Genomic DNA, 27,922 nt, shown 5'->3' with positions numbered 1-27,922 from the left:
TTATGGCAACCTCCAATCTGCCCAATATGGCACCCTCCACCTCCAATCAACCCATTGTAGCACCCCACAACCTCCAATCAACCCATTGTGGCACCCCCAACCTCCAATCCGTCCATTACGGCACCTTCCACCTCCAATCAACCCATTATGGCACCCCAACCTCCAATCCATCCATTATGGCACCTCCAACCTCTAATCTGTCCATTATGGCACCCCCCGCCTCTAATCCGCCCATTATGGCACTCCCCACCTCCAATCCGCCCATTATCCCCCCCTCCAATCTACCTATTATGCCCCCCACCCCTGCTTCCAATCCACAGTGGACATACTAGGTGAATTTCGACCCCAATTGATTCGGCTAGTGTGTCCACTGCTTTAGATATGTGAAATATTAAAACATGTAGATCTATATAATATAAAAAGTTTATTGTGGTAGTTTTAAAATATCTATAAATCATTTAGTTACAATATTGGAATGTATAAAAAAAAATCAAATGATATGAATTAATAGTTGGATCATGATACACTTCACAAAATATTAAAATTCACCATCATGATGCTGTTACCAGGTAACAACATATCTTTATAATATTCTGTTCAAATTCAGGCTACAGTTGATGACAGCATCATTGTAAATTTCAAATGCAAAGTTAGAATCATATTTGAAGAGCCCCGTGGAAGAACGATCTATGTCACTTTTTCAACGAACCCCAGTAGTAGCAAATTGTATAAGCTTTCTGTGGAACAATCAATTTCAGGTAAAAACGGACAAATACGTCCATCGTACCCTTTACTTGACCTTAATTTGGCTGAAAAGTGGAAGTCAGTTGTTGTACTGGTAATTATGATTCGTATAAACATCATTTTAAAGTTGTAATTAAACCCACTCGTTGTTCTGTTAGCGTCAAGCATTCTCGTCCAAAAGTCTGCTTTGCATTTTATGCGAAAACACAAAAATGTGACTTAGATCGTTCTTCCCCTGGACTCTTCATTTCTAAATCGGTTAGTTTTAGGTTACTGTTGATGATAGCAAGGCTCCAAATTATAAATTTCAAACAAATAAAATCTAAATAATTATCCAGTTGACAAATTTCAATATTATTGTAATCATGATTTGGATTGTTTTTAGTTGAGGTTATAAAATGGCAAGCTAATGTTTAATATAATATAAAATGAATGTATATATACAAGTAACAAAAATAGGACAATATTTACACAGAGAGAGATAATTTATAATTCATCTCAACATCATAATTATCTTCTATATATACTGCACAAAACGATGAAACGTTGTATTATTACTGATGACCATAACAAGACGATTATTAAAAAAAAAATTCTACAGAAAATTTATACTTTTTAAAAAAATTAGCCTCTTTTTTTAAAGAAAGAGAATTTTTAAAAAAGTTGTATTAAATTCTGATGACTATGTTATTATTATTTGATATTAAAAAATATATATTAAGAAGAATTAACTTTTTAAAGTGTAAAGTTAATAAAATGATTTTATGCTTCATTTATTATGAAAATAAAAATGGTGATCATTCAAACCCTAAATTTTAAGTTACCTTTGATATTAAATAACGTTATTTCTCTAGAATAAAGCCCACATTTCAGTGTGAATTGGTTCCTTAGCTACACCCCCAGTGGCTACTGATTGGCAGGATTAGTTAGAATGAAATGCTGTCGATTTCAAAATGGCTGGCCAGTTTTACCAGTGATAAACGAAAGGGTAATCTTATCTCTGGGAACGATATTGAGGGGTGGAATGAATGTATTTGATTTTGAAAGTCCAGGAGATTCAGAACATAATTTCTCTCCCTAATTCTATATTACATGATAACAAAAATATCGGAATCATTACTGGAAGGATTGTGTTGATGAACAACTTTATATTTTATAGTCTATCTATTTACATATTGTGATATATATACATAATGATAATGTTAAAAACAAATAGATTTAAAATATACATCTCTTGTACAGAATAAGTATATTTATGTTTTTCTTAAAATTTAAAAAAGAATAAATATATGCTTTATATCTAGAAAAATTATGAGCACTTTTAAAAAAAAAAAAAAAAAAATTTCAAATATTTAAAAAGATATTCGTAAGATGTAATTTTACTAGAGAATTATCCATTATCAGTTAAAAAAAAAAAAAAGGAAATATTTAAAAATATTCGTAAGATGTAATTTTGCTAGAGAATTATCCATTATCAGTTATGATTTAACATGGTTTTAAAAAAAAAAAAAATCAAATATTTAAAATAATTCCTAAGACGTAATTTTGCTAGAGAATATAGACTACATGAACCATTCTTGTCTTTTGGTAACTTCACCGACGCCGGTTTCATTATACATGACGGCTGTATCCTGATTATCGGCTACGTCCGCGAACTTGGCTTCCTGCGTGTCGTAATCACCCTTATCTCTTCTACGACACAAGAAAACAATGAAGACTATCGCTAATATAAACACGAAGGCCAATATAGCTGAAAAAAAAACAACAAAAAACAGTTTGTATTATTACACAAAATAGAATAAAACATTTAAATAGACCTGTCTTAATTTGCCTGTTGCAAAGAAATCATAAAGTGTACAAGCTCAGGCATAATGGTCAAGCCGAGAAATGAACACTGGGGTTATATATCTTCTATTCAGCATTTTATCTTAGTTAAAATTTCGTGAAACAGGCCCCTGGATACTAGGGCCATGTATTAGACAGAACACCTGGTGACACATTTCAATTGAGGGGAGAGACACAAACTAAGTCATTTCGGGACTAACATATGGTTTAATTTTATTTCAATAATTCGCTTGCGCGTAGGGTTCTTTAGCAGTGGGAGGAAACGGAGGACCCGGAGAAAACCCACGAGGTTGGACTTCAATTGAGGGGATTACATATATAACGTTAAATGAAATGAAATGGGGTTTAATGTCCGACTAATCTTCATGCAAGTGTGCTAGGAGAGAAATTTTGTCCATGCCATGACAGACCTTTTGACCTAAAGCCCACATCTTAGACCATTCAGTCACCAAACCCCCCTGTGTTTAGTGGGGTAGTATTTTACCTCCTAGAATTGCTCGTTCCTCCGTTGTCATGCCTTCCTGTGGTACGTAGGGATACGTTACGTTGATATAATCTCCACCTTTAGGACGAGATTCAAATGGATCCCCAGGCTGAGTAACTTCTTCAAAACCACACATATCTTCCTTTACTTTACCTGGAATAAATAAATAAATAAATAAAAAAAAACCACACATATCTTCCTTTACCTGGAATAATAATAGTAAATAAAGCCCCCGAGCAATAAATAAATAAATAAATGATAACAGAAATTAAATGAAATGGAGTTTAACGTCCTACTGTTCTGCTCCGAACTGGGCTAATGAAGACGGGCATACGCCATACAGTGTGCTATGAGGGAAATTTTGCCTGGACAGCGGCACTATGGCCTACTCTTATATCGAATTCCAACTGCCAAGGGATCTTTTACGTGCACGCCAAGGATCTTTTACGTGCACGCCAATATGTACATGGGACCTCAGTTTTTCGTACCATCCAAACGACTAGACAGCTGTCCTTGTCAGGCCCTCCGTCCTGCATCACTGACAAGGGGAAACCAATAAATGATAGTATATGTTTAGTCGAATGGTCAGTTATAAAATGGTTATAATGTCGTCTTTTTGGAGAGAGAGGAATGGGGTTTAACGTCCACTTAACACAAACTAGGTCGTCACTTCAGTATTAACATATGTTAAATTTTAATTTTATTTAGCAGTGGGAGAAAACCGGAGGACCCGGAGAAAAACCACAAGGTTGGACAAGCAACCCTACTAATCGTCATGTACAATCGGGGAATCAAAACCACGCCAGTTGAATCAATGACAGGCCTTATGATACAATGTGCATGCGCTAACCATTTGGCCATCCATCCCCCCTGAAATGAAATGAAATTGAATTTTATGGTAGTTTCAATATCAATATATATAAAAAACAAGTTGTAAATACCTGGTGGAAATAGTCTTATAAAATCTGGCCGTGGATCTTGGAAGGCTCGTTTTAATGGAAAGATATTATCCACCTGAACACGGAATATACAACCTTCAAATCCTCTTGATGTTTCCGTTGTATCTAAAATAATTAAAATGATATCAATACACAGTGTTGCTTCACTATAAAATATTCATGTATCTGTAAATTATTCTTAAAAAAACCCAGCACCTTCTGGGTTCATTTTCAATTTGCTGGTTTCCTTTAAGAGAGAGAGAGAGAGAAATGGGGTTTAAAATCCACTCGACACAAACTAGGTCATTTCGGGACTAATATATGGTTCAATTTTATTTCAATAATTCGTTTGCGCATAAGGGTCTTTAGCAGTGGGAGGAAACCGGAGGACCCGGAGAAAACCCAGGAGGTTGGACAGGCAACCCTACTCCTTTTCACGTACAACTGGGGAATCGAAACCCGGCCAGTTGACTCAATGACAGACTTTATGATACAGCGCGCGCCTGCTAACCATTCAGCCATCTCCATCCCCCCCCCCCCCGGTTTCCTTTAAGCCTATTTGTTAACCAGGACACAGAAGGTCCTAGAATGCTAGGGGTAATTCGGAACGGAAGGTCTCAGAACACTGAAAATTAACAGGATTTGTAGTCTTATGACTCCAATGCTTCACACTTAATATTAAAATCATCTAACCTCTATTGCATTCACAAGATTTCAGAAAAAGGGGGGGGGGGGGTAACTCAGGAAATGGAAAGTATTAATGCTCTCATGATCCCATAGTATCGGTCACCGAAAACCTCCTAATCTTCAACGTACAGAGGGTCTGGAACCGTTGTCAATAATTGACGAAAAGTTCAATTGCCCATGAGTAACAGTGAGTTTGTTTTTATATGTGGTTGATTATCCAGTATCTTTGGCCAAGTCAAGTAAGAGTTGCACCCCTTCCCGCAATAAATCCCATAATTCTTGTATTAATATAAACAAACATGAATTGTGACGACGAATTAGGATTAATTAAAGAAACATAGATATGGCTCATGAAGAGAGAAATTTTACAGTATAAAAATAAGAGTGTTGGATACTAAACTGGCAATGCAATCAAATGGATTTTCTGAAATGACATTATTAAATTAATTTCATGGGTGCCAATATCTGGTTTTAGGACTAGTTACCTCCCTTAGACTTTGTTTATGATTATATGAAAGACCGGCTAATCTAGACAATAACATACTCTTCTCAAAAGTTGACAACGCATCCAGACTAATATTCGTAGAATATTTTTCTGGATGATAGAGACTATAATGAACCCAGTGCCCTATACCAAATTTTTATAAAAATCTGTAAAACATAGCCTCTATTGCATTTCGAAACAAATTGTTTAAGGACGGTAGGACAAGAGTGACACTTTACGGCCACACAGAAATTTGTAAAAACTAGAATTTAAATACTTACCATTATTGCCAATAAAGAGATATTTAGGATTATCTAAAATGGTATCACTAGAATCTGAGATATCAAAAGTCTTCACACCTGGTGCATAATTATCTACCTGTAAAATAGAAATAAATTAAATTAATTGCCAAGGTGTTAGCTAATATTAAAAAATTAGTGGATATATACTTAAAGAGAGAGAAATGAGGTTGAATGCCCACTCGACACAAGGTGATTTCGGAACTAGCATAAGCTTCAATTTTATTTCCATAATTCTCCTGCGCGTAGGGGTCTTTAGCATTGGGAGGAAACCGGAAGAACCCACAGAAAACCCACGAGGTTGGACAGGTGACCCTACTCCTTGTCACGTACAACTGGGGAATTGAAACCACGCCAGTTGTCTCAATGACAGACCTTATGAAACAACTCGCACAGGCTAACCATTCGACCATACAACTTCCCCTTAATAGGGTTGATAAGGTTGGGAGTTTAGATTCTAAGCCAATAAACATTACTATAACAGCAATTCTTGAGTCGACTTTCTGTTCACACATTGCGGAAGCAGCGACTCCTGTGAAACTGATTAGTCTAGTCCACCTGCGATTTCTATTATACTCCAGGCCCCAGCAACTATACTCCAGGCAATAACTTGCATTTTATTTGCAACTAAGCTTCTTTTGGTGAACGTAAACAAAGAAGCAAGGACAGGTATGTAAACTGTTTTTTGATTGGTTCGTAGAATCAAGCTACGATCGAGGGCAAATAATTTGACTTCATGAAAACCCTGTGGATGGACCTAGAGATTAGTGGAGTAGAATGGATACTGAGAATGACTCTTATTTTTCAAATTCCAACTGATTACTCTGGTTGAAAGCGGGAGCCACGATACGCTGGCTCGCTAGTCTGGAGGTCGGGTGTTCGATCCCTGCATTGGCCGAGAAAGTTCATCCAGACATTCCGGCGTGGTTTCACCTTGTCAGTGATGCAGGACGGGGGGCCTGACAAGGACAGCTGTCTAGTCATTCAGATGAGACGAAAAACCGAGGTCCCGTGTACACATTGGCGTGCACGTAAAAGATCCCTTGACAGTTGGAATTCGATATATAACAGTAAGCCGTAGTGCCACTGTCCGGGCAAAATTTCCATCATAGCACACTGTATCGCGTATGCCCGTCTTCATTAGCCAAGTATAGGAGCAGAACAGTAGAACATTAAACCCCATTTCATTTCATTTATTTCTGGTTGAATGCGATGACCGTTAAATTAAATGCGTACCTGTACAGTTATTTTCTTTCCCTTATTGCTGCGTCTGACGATAACTTCATGTTGCTGTCCGTTACAATAATCTATACCCTGATTAGGTGTGTTTACTTCTTCTCTCTGAAATCCTACATCAATAGCCACACGTACACCACCTGATATAACAAAATAAAGCCCTTAATAATACTCTTATATCGATAGATAGAGAGATGGGGTTTATCTAACGTTCACTTTAACTGGTTCAAACAAGGTCATTTTAGGACTAATATACAGTACCATTTTATTTCAATAATTTTCTTGTGCTGAGGGGTCTTTAGCAGTGGAAGAAAACCCTACTCACTGCCACATACAAACTTAAGATCGGAAATCTTGCCATTTGCGCAATGACAGACCTGTGATCTAAAGTGCATGTATTACTAATACTATTAGGCCACTCGGCCACCAAACCCACTCACACATCTTCCCCTCCCCTTAACTTCATCAGAGATATATACAATAAAATAGTTCAGTTCTATCCAGTTAAACATACATTATAGGAGATTAGATAAAGAGTTGGCAGTTCTCACTAAAATAGTTAAAAACTAGATAATGTAAAGGCAATTAGCTGACAATTTCGGTCAAATTGATCCAGTCTGAGCCAAGAATTTAGCAATTGAATTTTGGGCCTAGCCTTGATCATAATTACTGAAGTCGGTACGATAAAAAACCTAGTCTTGATTATCCATTTTTTGATTTAATCATGAATGAGCATTGAGCAGCAGATTGGATCCTAGTCCAGTAAATATCACAGGCTAGCGATGACATTGAGAGTTGATTATGGTCTGGATAGAGAGAGAGAGAGAGTGAAAAATGGTGTTTAACGTCAACTCGACACAAACTAGGTATTTTCAGGACTAACATATGGTTTAATTTTATTTCAATAATTCGCTTGCGCATAGGGGTCTTTAGCAGTGGGAGGAAACCGGAGGAACCGGAGAAAACCCACGAGAGATGATTATGGTCTGGATAAGTTAATTAATGTCTAATTAATAGTTTATATAACAATTCAGGCCTAAAGAAAGACCTGCAATAAGCAGATTTACCTCTTGTATAATGTATAATGTTTAACTTACCGTTATTATTGACCTCTACAGAGATATATTCGGTATTCTCTTCATTACGAAGCTGTAGTAAGATCCCTTGTTTCAACTTCGTAGAGAAACCAACTCGAGCAAACTGGAAGTCGGAAGCCGACAGACCCTGGATGTCATCAAATTCATATTTCACCTGGAAACTGGTCTGAAGATTTATACCCACCTCTGGAAAATACAACAATATGACTTTTTATAGCGAGAAAAATTTAACGTCCACTCAACACATTTTGGGACTAACATATGGTACAATTTTATTTCAATAATGCACTTGTACGTAGGGTTCTTTAGCTGTGGAGGAAATCAGAGGACCCGGAGAAAACCCACGGGATAGACAGATGACTCTACCCCTTTGTCACATACAAAGAGAGAGAGAGAGATATGGGGTTTAATGTCCACTTAACACAAACTAGGTCATCTCGGGACTAACATATAGTTCAATTTTATTTCAATAATTTGCATGCGTGTAGGGGCCTTCAGCAGTGAGAAAAAAACGGATGACCCGGATAAAACCCATGGATTGGACAGGTAGTCCTTGTCACATACAACCGGAGAATCGAAACCACGCCAGTTGACTCAATAACAGACCTTATGATACAATGCACATGTGCTAATCATTCTATTTGACGATCCCCCCCCCCCTCCTCCTCCCTTGTCACAATAACACCACTTGACTCAAGGACAGATCTTATGATCTGAAGTGCACTTGCTAGACCACTCAGCCACCCCTACCCCCCACCCCCCATCCCCCAGTTAACCAAATAACAACTGATCTTGAGTGTCACCAAGTAAAAATTAAGAGAAGAAAAAATAAAGCCCATACCTCGACCACACATCCAGCCTCTAAATGGTGTATATGAACAATCACATTCATAGCCCGAATACCCTTCTTGACACGTTCCTCCGTTAAAACATGGATTACTCATACATTTACCAACACAACCTGCACAAATAAACATTTCAAAACATCACAAAATATCTAGCTATAGACATTAAACTTTAACCGGTCATTGCCGACTATATTCACCATAACGTTATACAGCTAAGTGGTCACGGTCGACCACAGCAAGAACCTTTTTTATAAGCCGCATTTGAGTATTTAGTTTCATATTTAATTGATATCGCCACGCATGGGTGTCAGACAGGAACCTGTCTTGTCAATGGCATTGAGAAAAACATGTCTTTGTTCAACATTTTTTGACAAGAAACGTAATTTAACGATGTCAGGAAGGTTCAAGATTCTCATAGTGGTTGAAATGCTTATGAATGATTATGACTCGGATTATATCGATGACACCAATTCTGAAGACAATATTTCTGAGGAAAATGATTTAGAATGATTTGCAAATTATAGATCAATTTATCCCTTTCAACTTTTTTATTGGTGTTAAGAGTGTATCACTTATAATTATCCGGCAGTAGTCGATTGAAATAGTCATACAAAATATTTCACTTTAGCCTTTATTTAGCCTGACCACTTGACGTCATGACGTCGACCGGTTAAGGGTTAAAGTCAGGGGCATGAATACTGATTTTGCCCGTGAACTGAGTCGATTTGTATCCTAACTAAAGGCCGATTTATTCTCCGTTCAAAAATTGATCATGCAAAGACTTCGCGATGCTAAAACTTGGGCGCAAGCTGGGCTTTGAAAAACGCAAAGGCTTCGGACATGGATTGAAAGTAACACCAATCATATAATCTGTATATTTCTATCTGCTATTATTGTTGCAAGTTCTCCCACGACCATTGTTTAGTTGGCATAGTTACTTATTTTTCTAGTCTGAACTAGTCTGTGATTGTGTCCCATCACATGACTTTCGGCTTGGAAAAACTCATTTAGGATATGCTTTTAATATACAGTGATCAAATTTTCTGGACCCGTTATTAAAGTAAACAAGGGATTTTTCGCACAATCAGGGGCCATAATTCAGGAAGTTACAATCTGATATGCGCGAATATCAAAAGGAACCACGATCTTTGGGTTATATACATGCATTTCAAGTTTCAACAAAATCAGATGAAAACTGTGATCTCTAGAGTGTCCACCAGCCAAAAACGTGATTTTTCGTACAATCAGGGCAATAATCCATGAACTGAGATCTTTGGGAGATAGACCTATATTTAATGTTTCGTCAAAATCGGATAAAAATTGTGACCTGTACAGTGTCCACAAACAAATTGTGGACGGACGGACAGGGGTGCGTGCATAATACGTCCGCATGAAAATGTTTTCCCAGCAGTGTCCATAAAATCTTTAAAAACAATGTATTATTAACAAGTACATGTTTAATACTCACCAACCGACACACCATAAGTTACCTCCCCTCGTTCAACCATTCCCTTCAAATCTAACAATCTACCATTGACACGTAATCCTCTGATACAACCAACGTAACCATCAGTATTACCAACACTGGATCCTGATAAAATTATAAACATATATATTGTAACTTGACTATTCCTTTGAACTCTTTTATTAGTCGCATCTCACTTCTGATTTCCAAGGCATTTTAGTCCAACCCTTGACTCTCATAATTATATCATACCATAAGAGAGAGAGAGAAAGAAATGGGGTTTAACGTCAACCCGACACAAACTAGGTCATTTCTGGACTAACATATAGTTCAACTGCACGCAGGGGTCTTTAACAGTGGGAGGAAACTGGAGGACCCAGAGAAAACCCACGAGGTTTTCAAGACTAACATAAGGTTCTATTTTATTTGATTAATTCGCTTGCACGTAGGGGTCTTTAGCAGTGGGAGGAAACCGAAGGTCCAGAAAAAACCCACAAAGTGACCCTACTAATTGCCATGTACAGTTCATGTTCCTGAAGCAATGACTGCGAGTTTCACAGCATCTGGCCGTTGCTTGTTTACTTCACAATTCCCGAACTTATAACCACGTTATCTACAGACAGGTGAGCAGTAGCATTCAATCAGAGGTTGTGACATTGCGCCCTCCACGGAAACCTTGACATTGAATGAACCTTGAACTTTGCAACTCGATTATCACAGAAGTAGACATTTTAGCTTGAAACACTGAGACTTGGTATTCGCGACGATCGAGGAATTTGATAGGCTCACAAGTTGGGCTTGTAACCAATCGAAATTAGCGCTGAAATATGTAGGGTATTACGTGAAGGCCTTGATAAGATGTACGTAGTTAAAGCGAGAGAAACTAAATACGAACCTACGACAAGTCGAGAGGTCAAATCCAACATTCGAATCAAATCAGAATCTTCATTTGTAATTTTTTCCGGCTGGTCGTCAATTCTCATCCAAGCTTGTTTACGATTATGTTCCACATGAACTGTGTGCCATGTATCGTCGTTGAGAGGTCCGGGAGATTTGTACGATAATACGACCACGCCATTTCCCACGTTATAACGGAACTGTATCGTGTCCATTTCTAAAAACAAAACAACCAGACAAACTCTCATATTATTTTCAAAACAAGCAGAAGTTAAGATTTAGTTTGTACCATAACTTTTTGTCAAAGGAGCAGAAAATTAAAACTTGTACTATGGAGAATGAAATGAAATGGGGTTTAACATCCTATACTGTTCTGCTCCGACTGGGCTAATGAAGATGGGATTACGTCATACAGTGTGCTATGAGGGAAGGTATTCACAAACAGCTATGCTACGTTCGTCTCTTATTACGAATTCCAACTGTCAAGAGATCTTTTACATGTACATCAATATCTCTTCATTTTTCGGAAAATATCAAATTTTCTGCAGCTTAATCCATATTTTGTAAGCATACTCAAACTAATTTTTTAACATTTTAATTAAGAAATCAAAATATAACAGATTAAAATGAGGCCCATCAAAAGATTCTGTAAAAATCATAGACAGCACTGGCTTATACTGACTATCCGATATAATCGGGGGGGTCAATAATGTCAACAACAAACTTTGGTCATTTCGAGACTAACATATGGTTTATATAGGTTGATAATTTTGCTTGCTAAGCTGCATTTCTTTAAAGAAATTGAAACTGCAAAGGGATCTTATACAAGTCTGGACATAAGACACCCATCACAGACTTCATCAGTCTCAAATTATCACATAACATATATGTTATGCACGCCTGGAAATAAGGCACCTGTCACAGACAGACACCTGTCATGGACAATGTCAGGCACAGATTCAGGCTTTGTCAGGCACAAAAACTATGGTATCTGTCATTTTGTCCGGCACTGATTTGTTTTTTTTTTATTGATATTATTAATACATGTCCGGCACTAAGTTGAAAATGTCAGGTACTATTTCATTAGTGCCTGACCTTTTGTCAGGTACATCTAAAACTGTTATTTCCAGGCCTGTTGTTATGTGATAATCTTGTCGGACAAAGTCCGTGACCAGTGTATTATGTCCAAGCTTGTATATATATGTTATGTAATAATTTGTGTTGAGGTGTTCAAGCTTGATTGTAAAGAAAGTCGAGTAAAAGATAAATTTCTTACGGAAAAGTCTGACTTCTATAAAATCGACGGGTCCAGTATTGTGAATCATTATTCCATCTGAAGTTGTGGTTCGGAACTGGAACCAAATATCTCCGGCATTATCCGCTTCAAATGTTGCAAACTCGATCGTTGCATCAGCTTTACGGAATGTCACCACATTATCGAATAAATCTGAAATGGTTGTTAGCAATTAGAATCATCTACGATATCAAGACTTTCCACTCGAAACAAACTAGGTTGGGACTAACATATGATTCATTGTTATTTCAATAATTCGCCTGCACGTACGGGTCTTTAGCAGTGGGAGGAAACCAGAGGACCAAGAGAAAAGCCAGGAGGTTGAACGAACGACCTTGTCATGTACAAGCAGGGAATTGAAACAACACGCTTGGTGGTTCTTTAACCAAAATGTTAGACAGGCGACCATAATGTCAGTAGAGTTATTCTACGTCGACACACCTCTTGTTCACCCAACCCCAAATTCCACTTTAACAACATCATCAAATTGATATGGACTACGCTTGATCACCCATCAACAAACTCTAGTTTAACCCCAATATCAAACCATCATCAACACATCTCAATCACTCAACCCCAAACTTAGACTTAAACCCCATAATCACCCATCACCCAACTCAAGTTTAACCCAACAATCCACCCATCAAACTTAAAGGACCTAAGTTCGTAACTCAAAATCCTCCAAAATCTTCGACATCGAAAACACGAATTATTGGTCAATTTAAATCAACATTGATGATGTAAACTTACCGGGAAAAGATGAGCTTCTGATATCCGATATTTAAGATAAAATAATTTTTTTAACATTGGTACACGAATCGTGTACCATAATGCGCTTCAGCCCCAGTTGTATTGAGAGACTCGAGGGACGAGGCTAGACACATTGCACCAAATCAAATGGAGTTATGTAGACTAGAATAACTAGACGCTAGAAATTTGCACTCGATTGAGATTGCCGACTTATTTCACCGAACATAACTGATTTGAAATTGGAGTAAAAACGGAAACCATTAAATGTAAATCAGTTTATATACATTCATATTACAGTATTATATGTCTTGCGACCCACTTTTGTGAATTTCTAGGTCCCAAATGTTAGCTCCTTTAAGTTTAACCCCACAATCAAATTGTCGTGAACACCACCTCTATTACCCAACCCCAAACTTCACTTTAACCCCATTATCAAATTGTCGTGAACACCCCTCGATTACCCAACATCACAATTAAATTGTACTCACCATCTCCAGTACATTCTAACTCTCCGACGCGATGGTGAGCGACCTTCCGATCTGTCACGGACCCTGTATCACCGAAATGTAGTTCTATCACGGGAAGATAATCTTTATGCACCAGATAACCTTTGTCCGATTTCTCCGTCTCCAGACCAGCATCACAGTTACACGTCGTACTTCCAGACTCGCAACCCTTCTCCTGTAGACCACACAAACATTTACCGGAACCCGGGGCCGCTCCTCCCCAATAATACATAGGTTGATACGTTCGTCCTACCCACCATCCGTATGATCGAGGTAGATTACTGATAACAGGTGTGTTAATATTTATAGTATTATCTTGATTATTACTGTTGGCCGCTGAAATATAAAATAGTAGGAAATGAAATAAAAAGAGAGAGAAATGGGGGTTTAACGTCCACTCGACACAAACTAGGTCATTTCGGGACTAACACATGGTTTAATTTTATTTCAATAATTCGCTTGCGCGTAAGGGGTCTTTAGTAGTGGGAGGAAACCGGAGGACCCGGAGAAAACCCACGAGGTTGGACAGACGACCCTACTACTTGTCACGTACAACCGGGGATTCGAAACCACGCCAGTCGACTCAATGACAGACTTTATGATACAGCGCGCGCACGCTAACCATTCAGCCATCCAACCCCCCGGTCAGGAAAAGAGAATGTCAGGCAACTAATCAGGCGACTAGCCTACATCCTGTTCTTTGGACAATCGTCAACAGCAAAATGAAATGAAATGGGGTTTAACGTCCTACTGTTCGGCTCCGACTAGGTTAATGAAGACGGGCATACGCCATACAGTGTGCTATAAGGGAAATTTTGCCCGGACAGCGGAAATACGGCCTACGCTTATATCGAATTCCAACTGTCAAGGGATCTTTAATGTGCATGGCAAGGTGTATACAGGATTTCGGCTTTTTGTCCCATCTGAATGGCTAGACAGCTGTCATTGTCAGGCCCTCTATCCTGCACCATTGACAAGGAACTTTCTCAACCAACACCGGGAGCGAACCCACGACCTCCAGGCCAGCGTTTTACCCACTTAGCCAACGTGGTTCCAAATATCAAGAAAGAAACCATCAGGGCTATAGTGGAATATAGAGAGAGAAGAAAAGACCTGCAATAGGTAGATTTAGCTCTTGTATAATGTATGTTTAAATATAAGTATAAATATAAGAGAAAGAAACTTACTTAAAGGTAACAATAATCGTGAATTGTTACAGATATACTCAATATATTGTTGACACGACTGGGCACGCTCAATAACATCCGTTAATTCTGGTAGATCTGTCACGTAATTAAGCATACGAATATACGAGCCCGGTTCCTGGTAGCCATTTACAGTGATCAGATTCTGACTGTCGTGAGAAATGTACGTTATTGTTTTACCATCCGCTGTTGAAATAAAAACAAAATCATATCATGCTACAGTTCTAATGATAATTCTAATGATAATCTAAATGACAGTTCTAATGACAGTTCTAATGATAATCTAAATGACAGTTCTAATGATAACTTAAATAACAGTTCTAATGATAATCTAAATGACAGTTCTAATGATAACTTAAATAACAGTTCTAATGATAATCTAAATGACAGTTCTAATGATAACTTAAATAACAGTTCTAATGATAATCTAAATGACAGTTCTAATTACAATTCTAATGATAATCTAAATGACAGTTCTAAAATAACTGTTCTAATGAAAGTTTATATGACAACTCATATTACAGTTCAAAATGACATCATGCTACAATTCAAAATGACCATTCTAATGACAGTTCAGATACCAGTTCAAAAAGACAATTCTAATGTAAATTTAAAATAACCGCTCTAATGCTAGTTCAAAAAGACAATTCTAATGAAAGTTCGAAATGTCTGTTGTGCGAACAGTTTAAATCCCCAACAGCTTAAAATGACCGTTGTAATGACCGTTTACATCACTGTTTTAAAAACAGCTCTAAATGAACGTTCTTATGACAGCTTAAACAGTAGCAATTTTTAGTAATAACTATATTTATGAGGCTAAAACAATTTGACGTTTAGTTCTTTGGCATCTAGATCAGTGTTTGATCATTTCAAAATATGGAGCCAAAAGCTTTTGAAAAGGGCAACAACTCCCATAAGAAATATGTATCGAACTTATTATAGAACTTCCAGAAGAACTCTATTCAAATTGGGGTGGTTTGAGTTATTATTGACCTACCTGTTTCACATTTTACTGGGAAAGGTTTGAGTGGACCGGAACCATCGGGGTCTATAATCGCTTCTTCCATTCCTTCGATGTTAGAATACAGTTTAAACATGGCACATGACACAGGATAAGCAGCTAAAATACATCAAGTTATGGCACATGATACATGGATAAAAAATAAGGTCAGAAGGTTAAAGAAATGAAATGAAACGGGGTTTAACGTCCTATTGTTTTACATCAATTGGGCTAAGAAAGATGGGCATACAGTGTGCTATGAACGACATTTTGCCCAGACAGCAGCGCTACAGCTTACTTTTATTGATTTTCAACACACTAATGTGCCTATATCTTGTCCCTTGCCAGCCCATCGGTCCTGCACCACTGACATGGGGGAACCATGTGGAAAAATCCTGATGAAATTTCTGAATCAACACAGGGATTGAATACAGGACCTCTGGGTTAGCAAGCCAACGTCTTACTCAAACAGTGAATCCCTTAAAATAACAAGAGATAACTCAACACAAACTAGGTCATTTCGGGACTAACACATGGTTCAATTTCATTTCAATAACTCGCGTCCTCGTAGGGATCTTTAGCAGTGAGAGGAAAGTGGTGAACCCGGAGAAAACCCACGAGGTTGGACAGGCAACCCTACTCCTTGTCACGTACAACCGGGGATTCGAAACCATGGCAGTTGACGCAATGACAGAACTTATAATACAACGCGCACATGCTAACCATTCGGCCATCTAACTCCGTAATAAAATAACAGGTGAGTAGATTAATGAAACAGATGTTTTCAAAACGAAGGGTATCGAAACCACGCCATTTGACTTAGCCCCATTCAGTCACCCACCCCAACCCCCCTTATCCGACATCACATGGTTCAATTTTATTTCAATAATTCGCTTGCGCGTAGGGGTATTTAGCAATGGGAGGTAACCAGAGGACCCGGAGAAAACCCCTGAGGTTGTCCGAAATCAACATACATATATGACACATAGCTCCCTTGTATCCGGTACCGTCACAGCGACAGTAGAAATTATTCCAATCCTGGAAACAAAATCCGCCATGTTCACAGGGGTTAGGAGTACATCTGAAATATAATAAACAAACTATGATTATATGTACGTGAAATAAAATGGGGTTTAACATCCTACTGTTCTGTTCCAACTGGGCTAATAAAGTCGGGCATACGCAATACAATGAGGGAAATTTTTCCTATGGCCTACTCTTATATCGAATTCCAAATGTCAAGGGATCTTTTATGTGCATGTCAATGTATATACAGGACCTTGGTTTTTAGTCACATCTGAATGACTATACAGCTGTCCTTGTCAGGCCCTCCGTCCTGCATCACTGACAAGGGGAAACCACGTCAGAAAATCCTGATGAACTTTCTCTGCCAATGCAGGGATTGAAAACAGGACCTCCAGGCCTCCTTTTTGATATAAAACACGTTGGAAAATCCTCCACAATTTATCTGTGAAATATTCTGAAGTTGAACAAATTGTATTACCTGTCTCGGATGCCACATGTACCGATCGTAGCTTTTACAATCGCATCGGAGCTCAGTTCCTCTATTTCTACTTTACGAGCGGAAACTTCTAAATTTCTGATACATCCCAGGAATCCTGTGTTTAACTTGTACGCACCTGTCGAATAAATCAAATAAATTAAAGATACATTATGTAAGATTTAGATAAAGAGCTGACAATTCTTGTTATAATAGCTCAAAAAATAGATAATGTAAAATGAAAATATCATTCAAATTACTTCGTTCTGAGCCAAGTTATCACTGTTTGTAGTTTTGTCAAGATGTGTGCACAGTGATAACCAGGGCACTGTTATATTCAGAGACTTAGCCTCGTTTTCCCATTTTTAAATTAAATTTTCAAATGGCGAACCATTCTAATCTAGTTAAAATCTTGAGTATCCGATGCCATCGAGAGTTGATTATGGTCTTGTTTTGTTAATAAATATCTAATTAATAGTTTATATAACATTTCAGGCCTAAAGATAGACTTGCAATAGACAGATTTAGCTCTTGTATAATGCATGTTTAAATAATCAATTGAGTACACATTAGCATGGATTAAGTCATAAAAAATTGATATTTTTCAAAAAGTATAATCAACACACGTAGAGCCTCTAAATAGAAACTTCCACAAAATACGCGTCAATCTAAAATTTAATTTTTTCTCATGTAGCTAATGCTAGGTTCTTTCTATCACGATTCGAGCTGTGATTGAAATTGTGGTTTTATTCGCGGAGTAATCATGGTGATCCTATCAGGTCAGTTGTAGCAATCGTGTTGATTGTATCGAAACGTATACGAACGTATCTGCACGTACCAGATCGTGGACTAGATAGGGACAATCCTATGAATATACAACAAAAACTATACCTATGTAGTAAGTGTTTCCTGACTGGATGTCGAGGACTCTATTTGATACCTTGACGTTCCTGTCTACTGTACAATTGACTTTTGTTCGATCAATGTGGAGGGAGAAAGAATGCCAAAGACCGTCTGTAAAACTTCTTGTGGTACTTAAAACATCAGCTGAAAATATATTTTATATCGGGGAATGAAAAACAAAGCAGGTTTCAAAAATATGTTGGGTATTTTTCAAAGGATACTGACCACATGGGGTGCGATGCATGACAAGGAACACATGAAGTGGACATGATGTGAAATGCATGACAAGCTGACGCATGACATGAGATACATAATGGGGTCCATCAAATGGACACAAAACCAGACCCAACTTTTCTAGAGTAATCAGTTGGCCGTTGGGGCATTTTCGAGATATTCGGGGTCAAAGGTCAAATGGGTTCATTTGCATTGAAAGTGAATGCGCAGTCATTCTTATATCATGAAAATAAGCTGATAATGATCAAAAGTAATCACACTTTCAATAAAAAATGTAAACTTGCTAAATTCACCTTTGTTCTTTGTGACCCCCAGAGGTCAAAAGGTCACATTTCCGTTTTAACACTAGCAAGATTTAAAGTAATAATTTAAGTGTCAGCGTAAAATACAAAAACCAAAGCGAAACCTGTTCTAATTAAAAATAGGAAAATTTAAAATTTATCTTTAGACATCTCAGCAACCCCAACTCCATTTTACATATGGGAGTCATGGTGACTCAGTGAGTAAGAAACTAGCTTGCTTAAAGGAAGTCCAAGGTTCGATCAATTTCTGTCCAAATAAAAAAAAAAAGCGATGTACTCACTGTTTCTCACGACGTCCTCAATAACTTGAAATGAGGTGGAAACGATTTTATAGGAAATGAAACCGTTTTCATCCAGCTGAACCTGTAATATATAAAAATATAACATCAGCCGGATTTATAAACAAACATCTATAATAGAAATATGTAGAGAAGCTACCCTTATAACCAGCTTCTCTACTCATTTCGTCGTCTTCCTGAACCCTTTATGTATCACTGAGATCCAAGTTCAGATGTCCTCCTATTACTTGTCTCACGGGGGGGGGGGGGGGGGGGGGGGGGGGGGGGGGATGGCTAAATGGTTAGCGTGCGCGCGCTGTATCATAAAGTCTGTCATTGAGTCGACTGGTGTGGTTTCGAATCCCCGGTTGTACGTGACAAGGAGTAGGGTCGCCTGTCCAACCTCGTGGGTTTTCTCCAGGTCCTCCCACTGCTAAAGACCCCTACGCGCAAGCGAATTATGTAAATAAAATTAAACCATGTTAGTCCCGAAATGACCTAGTTTGTGTCGAGTGGACGTTAAACCCCATTTCTCTTGCTCTCTCTCGTTTTGAGATGTGTATATTAGAACTTACCGAGACATAACTACCAACTGCATTGCACGGATGATAAACCAATAAACCATTTGTATCGTGGGTTCGGAACTCAAACGCCACACGAATCGGCTCCGTCGATGATCCAGGAACAATCAACTGAGATTCCGAACTTGGGAAAGAAATAGGAATATCTGAACTAATCTGAAAAACAAAATACACAGAAAAAGATTATTTTGAATTAATTTCATGTTTTCAGGGGGGAGGTTGGGGGGGGGGGGGGGAGTGGGGTATGAGAGGTACGTGTGATGGCTCAGTGATGTATTGGTGCTGGCCAACTAACAAGATCCGGGGTTTGATCCTGGGTGTTGGCTCAGATTTCCCAGTCTGCTTTCCCTTTCAAGGGACTGGCAAGGAACAGAGTCTAATCATTTGGATGGGACAAAAACCCTTAACAGTTGTAATTGACAGTTGTCCAAGGAATTACAGTCTGATATGCGCCAATGTTGAAAGGAATTGAGATCTTTGGGTTTGAAACATATGTTTTAAGTTTCATTGAAATCGGATAAAACTTGTGACCTCTAGAGTGTCCACAAGCTAAAGACATAATTTTTTGCACAATCAGGGGCCATAATCCATGAAGTTACAGTCAGATAAATGCCAATATCTCAGAAACCAAAAACTTTGGGAGATAAACCTATATTTCAAGTCTCATCAAATTCGGATAAAAATTGTGACCTGTAGAGTGTCCACAAACAAAATGTGAACGGATGGACATGCAGGGGTGAAGACAATATACATCCACATGAAAATGTTAGAATTTCTTAAAATAACTTACACCACAATTAAATCCAACTGTTCCTTCACGAGTTATCATCGGTGATTCACCCAGATGAGCATCAACCAATAATTTACCTCCGTTAAAATCTACATTTTCTATACAACCAATGAAATTATACTTGACTTCAATACCATCCAGGGTAAAGTATGGAACACCACCAATATAAATCTGTAATTATAGTGAGATATTATACAAGTATGAATATTAAACATACATTATGCAAGAGCTAAATCTGTCTATTGCAGATCTTTCATTATGCCTGAAATGTTATCTAAATTATTAATTAGACATTAATTAACTTATCCAGACCATAATCTTGATGTCATCTTATGTGTCGGGTTTTCACTGGACTTGAATCCGATCTGCTGCTCGAGATTATGTTTTTTACCATACCGACTTTAGTAATGATGATCGAGGCTAGTCGAAAATTCAATCGCTAAATTCTTGGTTCAGAGTGGATCAATTTGACTGAAATTTTCAGCAAATTCCTTTTAAATTATCGAGTTTTTAACTATTATAGTGACAACTGCCAGCTCTTTATCTAATCTCCCATAATGCTGTTTATTCATTTTTTACAGTGTTTATACATTAAGTCAGTTTATGTGGTCTGTGGCATTTCATTACCATATAAAAGATACTTGAAATACAGATATTACGTCACCCCTTGTGTGGGCGTACAAATATTTCAAAAAATGTACAGGCAATGTGCCAAGCGTACATTATTTATACTAAATAAAATATTAGACTCGGTTGGCGATTTCATTAAAATGCATGTGTGGGATAGTGTCTGTATTTTTAGTTGTTTAATGACCTTGACCAAGACATTTTGTAATATATTGAGACAACACTCGGCCTGATGTCCTTGTACAGTATAATACAGAGAGAGAGAGAGAAATGGGGTTTAACGTCCACTCGACACAAACTAGGTCATTTCGGGACTAACATATGGTTTAATTTTATTTCAATAATTCGCTTGCGCTAGGGGTCTTTAGTAGTGGGAAGAAACCCGAGGACCCAGAGAAAACCCACGAGGTTGGACAGGCGACCCTACTCCTTGTCATGTACAACCGAGGATTCGAAACCACGCCAGTTGACTCAATGACAGACTTTATGATACAGCGCGCGCACGCTAACCATTCAGCCATCCAACCCACCCAGTATAATACAATAATCTGATTAAAACACAGATCCTATTTCGTTTTGTTTTTTATAGTTCAAACTTTCGTTTTACTTGTCTTTACTACACTAGGATCTGGAATAGTTGTTATCCTTGACATGTTCTAGATGAAGTGAGGGATTAGCCCATGAAACGGTCTGTTACGGTGAGTTCTTAGCGTGCGATGCACGGAACTGTGGGTAAACCACTAGAAATGTCAATGCTGATTGATTAAGCAAACTTCTGAAGTCATAGGGTCAAAAGCTGCTCGTATGACCTCTGACGCGACCTCCCAAAACAACAGGTCAGATCTTCATGTAGTGTGGACGTAGTGTAGGCCATAAAAATATTATAATGCAATAAAATAAACAAAAATCTGAAATTACTTACAAATTTATCGAGATCCAATCTATAAAACAATCCTTCTGTTCGGACTTCATTAACCAGACGATCCACAACGACTGTCAACTCATGTTTCTGTCGTCGGATAACGACGTCATGCCAGTTGTGGTCATCCAATAAACTGCCACCAACAACAACAGTTCTACCTCGGCTGAGTTGTGTAGAACCTGAATGTATAGACAATTGGAAACAGAAACTGCATATAGAGGGTATATTACCGACGTCTTCCCCGAGTATAAAATGAAATGAAATGGGGTTTAAAGTCCTACTGTTTTACTCCGAACTGGGATAATGAAGACAAGCATACCCCATAAAGTTTGCTATGAGGGAAATTTTGCCCGGATAACGGAACTACGGCCTACTCTTATTTTGAATTCCAACTGTCGCGTGTTCGATCCCTGCGTTGGTTGTGAAGTTCATCAGGATTTTCTGGCATGGTTCCCCCATTTGTCACAGGTGCAGGACCAAGTGCCTGGCAAAGGACAACATATAGTCGTTGGGATGGTATGAAAAACCTATTCGATATCAGAGTAGGCCATAGTGCTGCTGCCCGGGCAAAATTTCCCTCATTGCACACTGTATGGTGTATGCCCGTCTTCATTAGCCGAGTCGGAGCAGAACAGTAGGACGTTAAAACCCAAATTCATTTTGATTTCTAGTAAGGGTAACTATTAACGATGGCTATATTTACCTAAATCTTGTTTAAAGTATAAAAATCCTCTCCTCATCTCCAACATGATAAAATCACCTTGGTTACCGCTAGCGTAAAATAAAACCCCATCGGCTCTATTTGTTTTAAATCGTAATTCTAATTTATCACTTTCTGATTGGACGGCTTGTTGACTTATATCATACTTGAGGAAACCACTTCCGCCAAATGATGCTACGTACGGTTCTAAAATAAAACAAAAAACATTCATGATTGCAAGCTGTTCTAATTTATTTTCTTTCTCTTCTTAGGTAGGGCAGGGTAGGGTCAGGTCAGGGTCAAGGTCATAGTAAGTCAAGGTCAGCCTAAAGTAGAGTAGGGTAGGGTGAGGAGAGATAAGGGAAAGGAGAAGGAAGGGTTACTGTGGAGTAAGGGACGGATAGGGTAGGGTAGGCTAGAATGGAGAGGGTAGGGTAGGGTAGAATGAAGAGGGTAGGGTAGGGTAGAATGGAGAGGGTAAGGTAGAATGGAGAGGGTAGGGTAGGGTAGGGTAGAAGCTAGAGCAGACTAGAAGGGGGAGGAGAGCGGAGGAGAGGGGAGGAGAGGGTAGGGTAGGGTAGGGTAGGGTAGGGTAGGGAAGTATAGGGTAGAAGGAAGAGGGTAGGGTAGGCTTAAGCTTGGGTGAGAGTAGAGTAGACTAAGGATAGGGTGAATGGTAGGATACGTATTGGCGGGGGGGGGGGGGGGGTTGAGTGACAGCACCTTACCCAGTGAGTCACAGTGGCTCCACTTAACTTAAGAGACTCAAACTACTTGATGTAAGCTTGGTTTCAGCTGTTATTTTCATTTTATTCCATGTCTATTAGAATTTAAAGTTTGTTAATCTCAGGTTCCAATACTTCGTGACTGTTCGTTATTTTACCAAGAGATTATATAACTTACTGAAGAGACAACCGTAGATTTCAACTCTCAAGGATATAAACATATTCCATCTCTGTGGATTAAATCGCACGTATCTTGCTGTTATTGGGTAACGCAGCGTATTCTTACGCTCTTGGAATCCATTATCATTACCAGTAAACATCTAAAATAACAAAAATACACAAAAGAAGAAATAACATTTCAAATCATAATAATTTATAATTTTCTAACACTAGAACATGGAAATGAAATGAAATGAAATGGGGTTTAACGTCTGACTGGGCTAATGAAGACAGACACATTCAGTGTGCTATGAGGGAATTTTGCCAGGGCAGTGGCACTATGGCCTACTCTTATATCAAATTCCAACTGCAAATGGATCTTTTTGATGGGACCTCAAATTTCCGTCCCATCCGAACGACTAGACCACTGAAAAGGGGAAACCACACGAGAACATGGTAAAATAACATAAGGATATCATCATTTACGATAAATGATAATTGACTCAGCCCTTCAGGAATAACGTCAAAAGGTGATGCCTTCTATTTTTGAAAACATTAGGTGAAATGAAATGGTGTTTAACGTCCTACTGTTCTATTCCAACTGTGCTAATGAAGAAGAGCATATGCCATACAGTCTGCTATAAGGCAAATTTTGCCTGTACAGTGGTGCTACGACCTACACTTATATCGAATTCCAACAGCACTGTTTTAAAGATAATATGTCCATTTATTAAGTGCCATATTACTAAAATTAATGGTTCATTTGATATGAATGATGTATACAAAGCATACCTCTGGAATACCGTATTCATTTGTATAAATTCTCCAGGTGTTCTTATCATCAGAAAATTCCAGGAAATATTCGGTGACATATTCGTCACTTCCACGGCGACCTTGAGTAGCTACACTTGTAACTATGTAACGATCACCAAGGTCAACACCGAGAAATTGCTGTGAATTCTGGGTACCTGCTGTCCATGCACCTGTAATGATATTCAATTATGAAAGGTCAAAGGTTATACAATAAATAACAACACTGATAATTTTAAAGCTCAAACGGTGGCAAGTGTGCGTGCTGAATGGTTTAATGTGTGTGCGTGAAGCCATAGGTCTGTCATTGCCATGGTTTCAATTTTCCGCTTGCATGTGACTAGGAGTAAGGTCATCTGTCCAACCTAAGTGGGTTTCCTCTGGGTCTTTCAGTTTAGTCCCACTGCTTAAAGGGGTTTTCAACAAGGTTTCCATAAATCTTAAATATATATTGATAAATAATCCCCTCTGTAACACAAGCAAAAAAGTTTTTGTAAGCGAGAAATTAATTTTTATTAAACCGAAGTGACATAGTTGGTTCAACACGCTCACTCGGTTCTATAGTAAGCATACAGATTTGGCATAAGTTTACTGCTGTATTGTGTTCACGCGTCGTCCTTTGGCCAAAAATCTGATCAAATGGGTTGTTTATTAGGATATTATAAACACGAATTTATGGGGTTTTTTAACGTTTAGTACACAAAGCCGTCGCGTAAATTCACTCAAACTGAACAGTACGCTGTGCCTCAATTCACGCCACATGGCTAATTGTTTACATCACGTGGTTTAATTGACAGCTTGCAAGTGAGAGATATTTCATCTGCTTGAATGTTTTTGTGCGTGCTGAGTCTGCTGACAGTGTTTTTATTTACTTCAACGGACTTGTGGCACATATATATATATTCAAATAAATATATAAATTTCCAAAATATGTCAACGTCAGACACCAACGTATTGGAATATAAAATAACTCTTCTATAGGTCTACAGTAATGTCGTATAAACATTTGAGCCCATGCAGCCATTCTCAAGAGGAAATGGAAGAAAAAGGGAAAAGTCGTTCACGTCGACATTATGTGCCAAAATGCACTATATGTCTCACATGCCCATAATTTTGATCAGTTTATGTTGAAAAACGCTGTCAGCACGCACAAAAACATCGAAGCAGACGAAATACATGTCACTTGCAAGCTGTCAATCAAACCACGTGATGTAAACAATTAGCCATGTGGCGTGAATTGAGGCACAGCGTACTGTTCAGTTTGAGTGAATTTACGCGACGGCTTTGTGTACTAAATGTTAAAAAAAACATAAATTCATGTTTATAATATCCTAATAAACAGCCCATTTGATCACATTTTTGGTCAAAGGACGACGCGTGAACACAATACAGCAGTAAAGTTATGCCAAATCTGTATGCTTACTATAGAGCCCAGTGAGCGTGTTGAACCAACTATGTCACTTCCGGTTTAATAAAAATTAATTTCTTACTTACAAAGACATTTTTGCTTGTGTTACAGAGGGGATTATTTATCAATATATATTTAAGATTTCTGGAAACCTTGTTGAACATCGTTGGTCTTCCCCTTTAAGACCCCTATGTGCAAGCCAATTATTGAAATAAAATTGAACCAAATGGTAGTCCCGAAATGACCTTGTTTGTGTCCAGTGGTCATTAAACCCCATTTCTCAGTGGGAGGAAACTGGAGGACCCGGACAAAACCCACGAGGTCGGACAGGAGACCCTACTCCTTGTCACGTACAACCAGGGATTCGAAACTGGAACGGGCAAAGAAGAGGCTTTGAGAAACTTCAATGCCAGTCGAGACTTCAGGTAGGTCAAAAAAACCTTGGATGAGATGAGAAGAAGAATGGGGATCTTATAAACCCAGATCTTCACCTGTTGGAGGTTCAGGTATAAACACTGATCTTCACCTGTTGGAGGTTCAGGTATAAACCCAGATCTTCACCTGTTGGAGGTTCAGGTGAGATTAGAAACCTTGAATGGTCCGACGATTTGGGATTTTTCAAACCCATCTTTTCACGTGTCGGAGGGGGGTCGGTCAACAATAAAAGTGTTTTACCTGAAGAATCACCAAGCCTGGCAGCATGAGGTGGACGTTTTTTGTTAGAATCTGTAGACCAGAATGCTGAGTCTGGAATTCTTCCTGATGAGACACCTAATGGTTCCTGATAAGCAGCACGACATTCATCATATTCATATATTTCACCTGAAATAATAAATACACATATTTTATGTAGATATATTTCTTTTCTTAATACTTTTGATGGCCTCTAATACGTGAAGATCTGACAAGTTGTAGTAGAAGGTCGCATCAAATGAAATGAAATGGAGTTTAACGTCCTTCTGTTTTGCTCCGAATTGGGCTAATGGAGACGGGCATACGCCATACAGTGTGCTATAAAGGAAATTTTGCCCAGACAGTGGCACTACGGCCTACTCTTATATCAAATTCCAACTGTCAGGGGATCTTTTACGCGCATGCCAATGTGTACATGGGGCCTCAGTTTTTCGTACCATCCGAACGACTAGACAGCTGTCCTTGTCAGGCCCTCCGTCCTGCATCACTGACAAGGGAGAACCACGCCGGCAAATCTGGATGAACTTTCTCGGCCTATGGAGGGATCGAACACCCAACCTCCAGGCTAGCAAGCCAGCGTCTTACCCACATAGACACCGTGATCGCCCCCCGAGACAAAAAAAAAGAGGTCCTGTGTACACACTGGTGTGCATGTACAGAACCCTTGGCAGTTGGAATTCGAAATAAGGGTAGTTTGTAGCACCTATGTCGAAGCAAAAATTTCCATATATAATAATTTTCAAATTTATTGTCCAAATTTTCTTGAGAATATGGACAGGATGGATATGGACAGCTGTCTAGTCATTCGGATGGGAGGAAAAACCTAGATAACACTGGAAACTGATATAAGAGTCGGCCATAGTGCCACTGTCCAGACAATATTATTTCCCTCTAGCTCACTGTATGACGTATACCCATCTTTATTATCCCGGTCGGTGCAGTATAGTTGGACGTTAAACCCCATTTCATTTATTTTATTTAAAACAAATATACAATATGGAAAATTTTAGACAATAAAACCACTTAATATTCATCCCTTACAGTTGTAAATTCCATATTTCTGAGTCATAATTGTTAAGATTACAAAATGTCCAGATGATTACATCTTTTAAAACAAGAAAACACCTGTAATTGTTTACCTGTTCAGGTGTAAGTTAATTACAATTTATTATCTTTGTTATATCTCATGTTAAACGGTTTGACAAAACAACACAAGATAAAGAAGAAAGGGGTACCTGATTGTTTATTAGTGCATATAATCATTGGAAGCCATCTTGTTTATTTGTAATGTGGGTCACCTCAGGTGTACGATTTACCTGTGCGGCAATAATTCTTTGATCTTTACAATAAAATAACAATAAAATAGCCTTATACTTACGCGATCTTTCTGCCGTCGTAAATTGAAAGATCACCGCTAATAACGGTAAGAAAATCAACTCTATCCTCATTTTCCCACCTGCTATTCCGACATGTTTTAAAAGTTGACCCTTTCTTGATGTCACGTGACAAC

At 38.4% G+C, this 27,922-nt stretch overlaps 1 protein-coding gene across 1 annotated transcript; it reads right to left on the bottom strand.

Annotated features, from left to right (window-relative positions):
• Positions 1-409: 409 nt before the first annotated feature.
• On the bottom strand, positions 410-27,922 carry LOC126821698 (neurexin-4). Its single transcript, XM_050550180.2, has 25 exons — positions 27,791-27,922; positions 26,395-26,541; positions 24,294-24,484; positions 23,521-23,662; positions 22,621-22,824; positions 21,918-22,096; positions 20,369-20,539; positions 19,573-19,734; positions 19,001-19,082; positions 18,172-18,327; positions 17,284-17,419; positions 16,754-16,860; positions 15,777-15,899; positions 14,762-14,965; positions 13,557-13,910; positions 12,301-12,471; positions 11,023-11,241; positions 10,131-10,253; positions 8,656-8,775; positions 7,815-8,000; positions 6,718-6,857; positions 5,464-5,560; positions 4,015-4,137; positions 3,074-3,226; positions 410-2,494 (listed from the first exon to the last, which is right to left on the bottom strand). Exons 1-25 carry the CDS (start codon positions 27,858-27,860, stop codon positions 2,307-2,309), a joined length of 3,948 nt encoding a protein of 1,315 aa, XP_050406137.1. The 5' UTR covers positions 27,861-27,922; the 3' UTR covers positions 410-2,306.

Source organism: Patella vulgata, chromosome 5 (genome assembly GCF_932274485.2).
Source record: "Patella vulgata chromosome 5, xgPatVulg1.2, whole genome shotgun sequence".
NCBI lineage: Eukaryota > Metazoa > Mollusca > Gastropoda > Patellidae > Patella > Patella vulgata.
This window is presented reverse-complemented; position numbering and strand designations above follow the sequence as displayed.

What these genes read in the sequence shown, in the direction of transcription:
- LOC126821698 (XM_050550180.2), bottom strand. Translation starts at nt 27,860, where the DNA reads ATGAGGATAGAGTTGATTTTCTTACCGTTATTAGCGGTGATCTTTCAA. An exon ending in TACGACGGCAGAAAGATCGC is followed by an intron (nt 26,542 to 27,790) that starts GTAAGTATAAGG and finishes TTATTATTTCAG; the next exon opens with GTGAAATATATGAATATGAT. An exon ending in AACTTATGGTGTGTCGGTTG is followed by an intron (nt 8,776 to 10,130) that starts GTGAGTATTAAA and finishes TTATTTGTGCAG; the next exon opens with GTTGTGTTGGTAAATGTATG.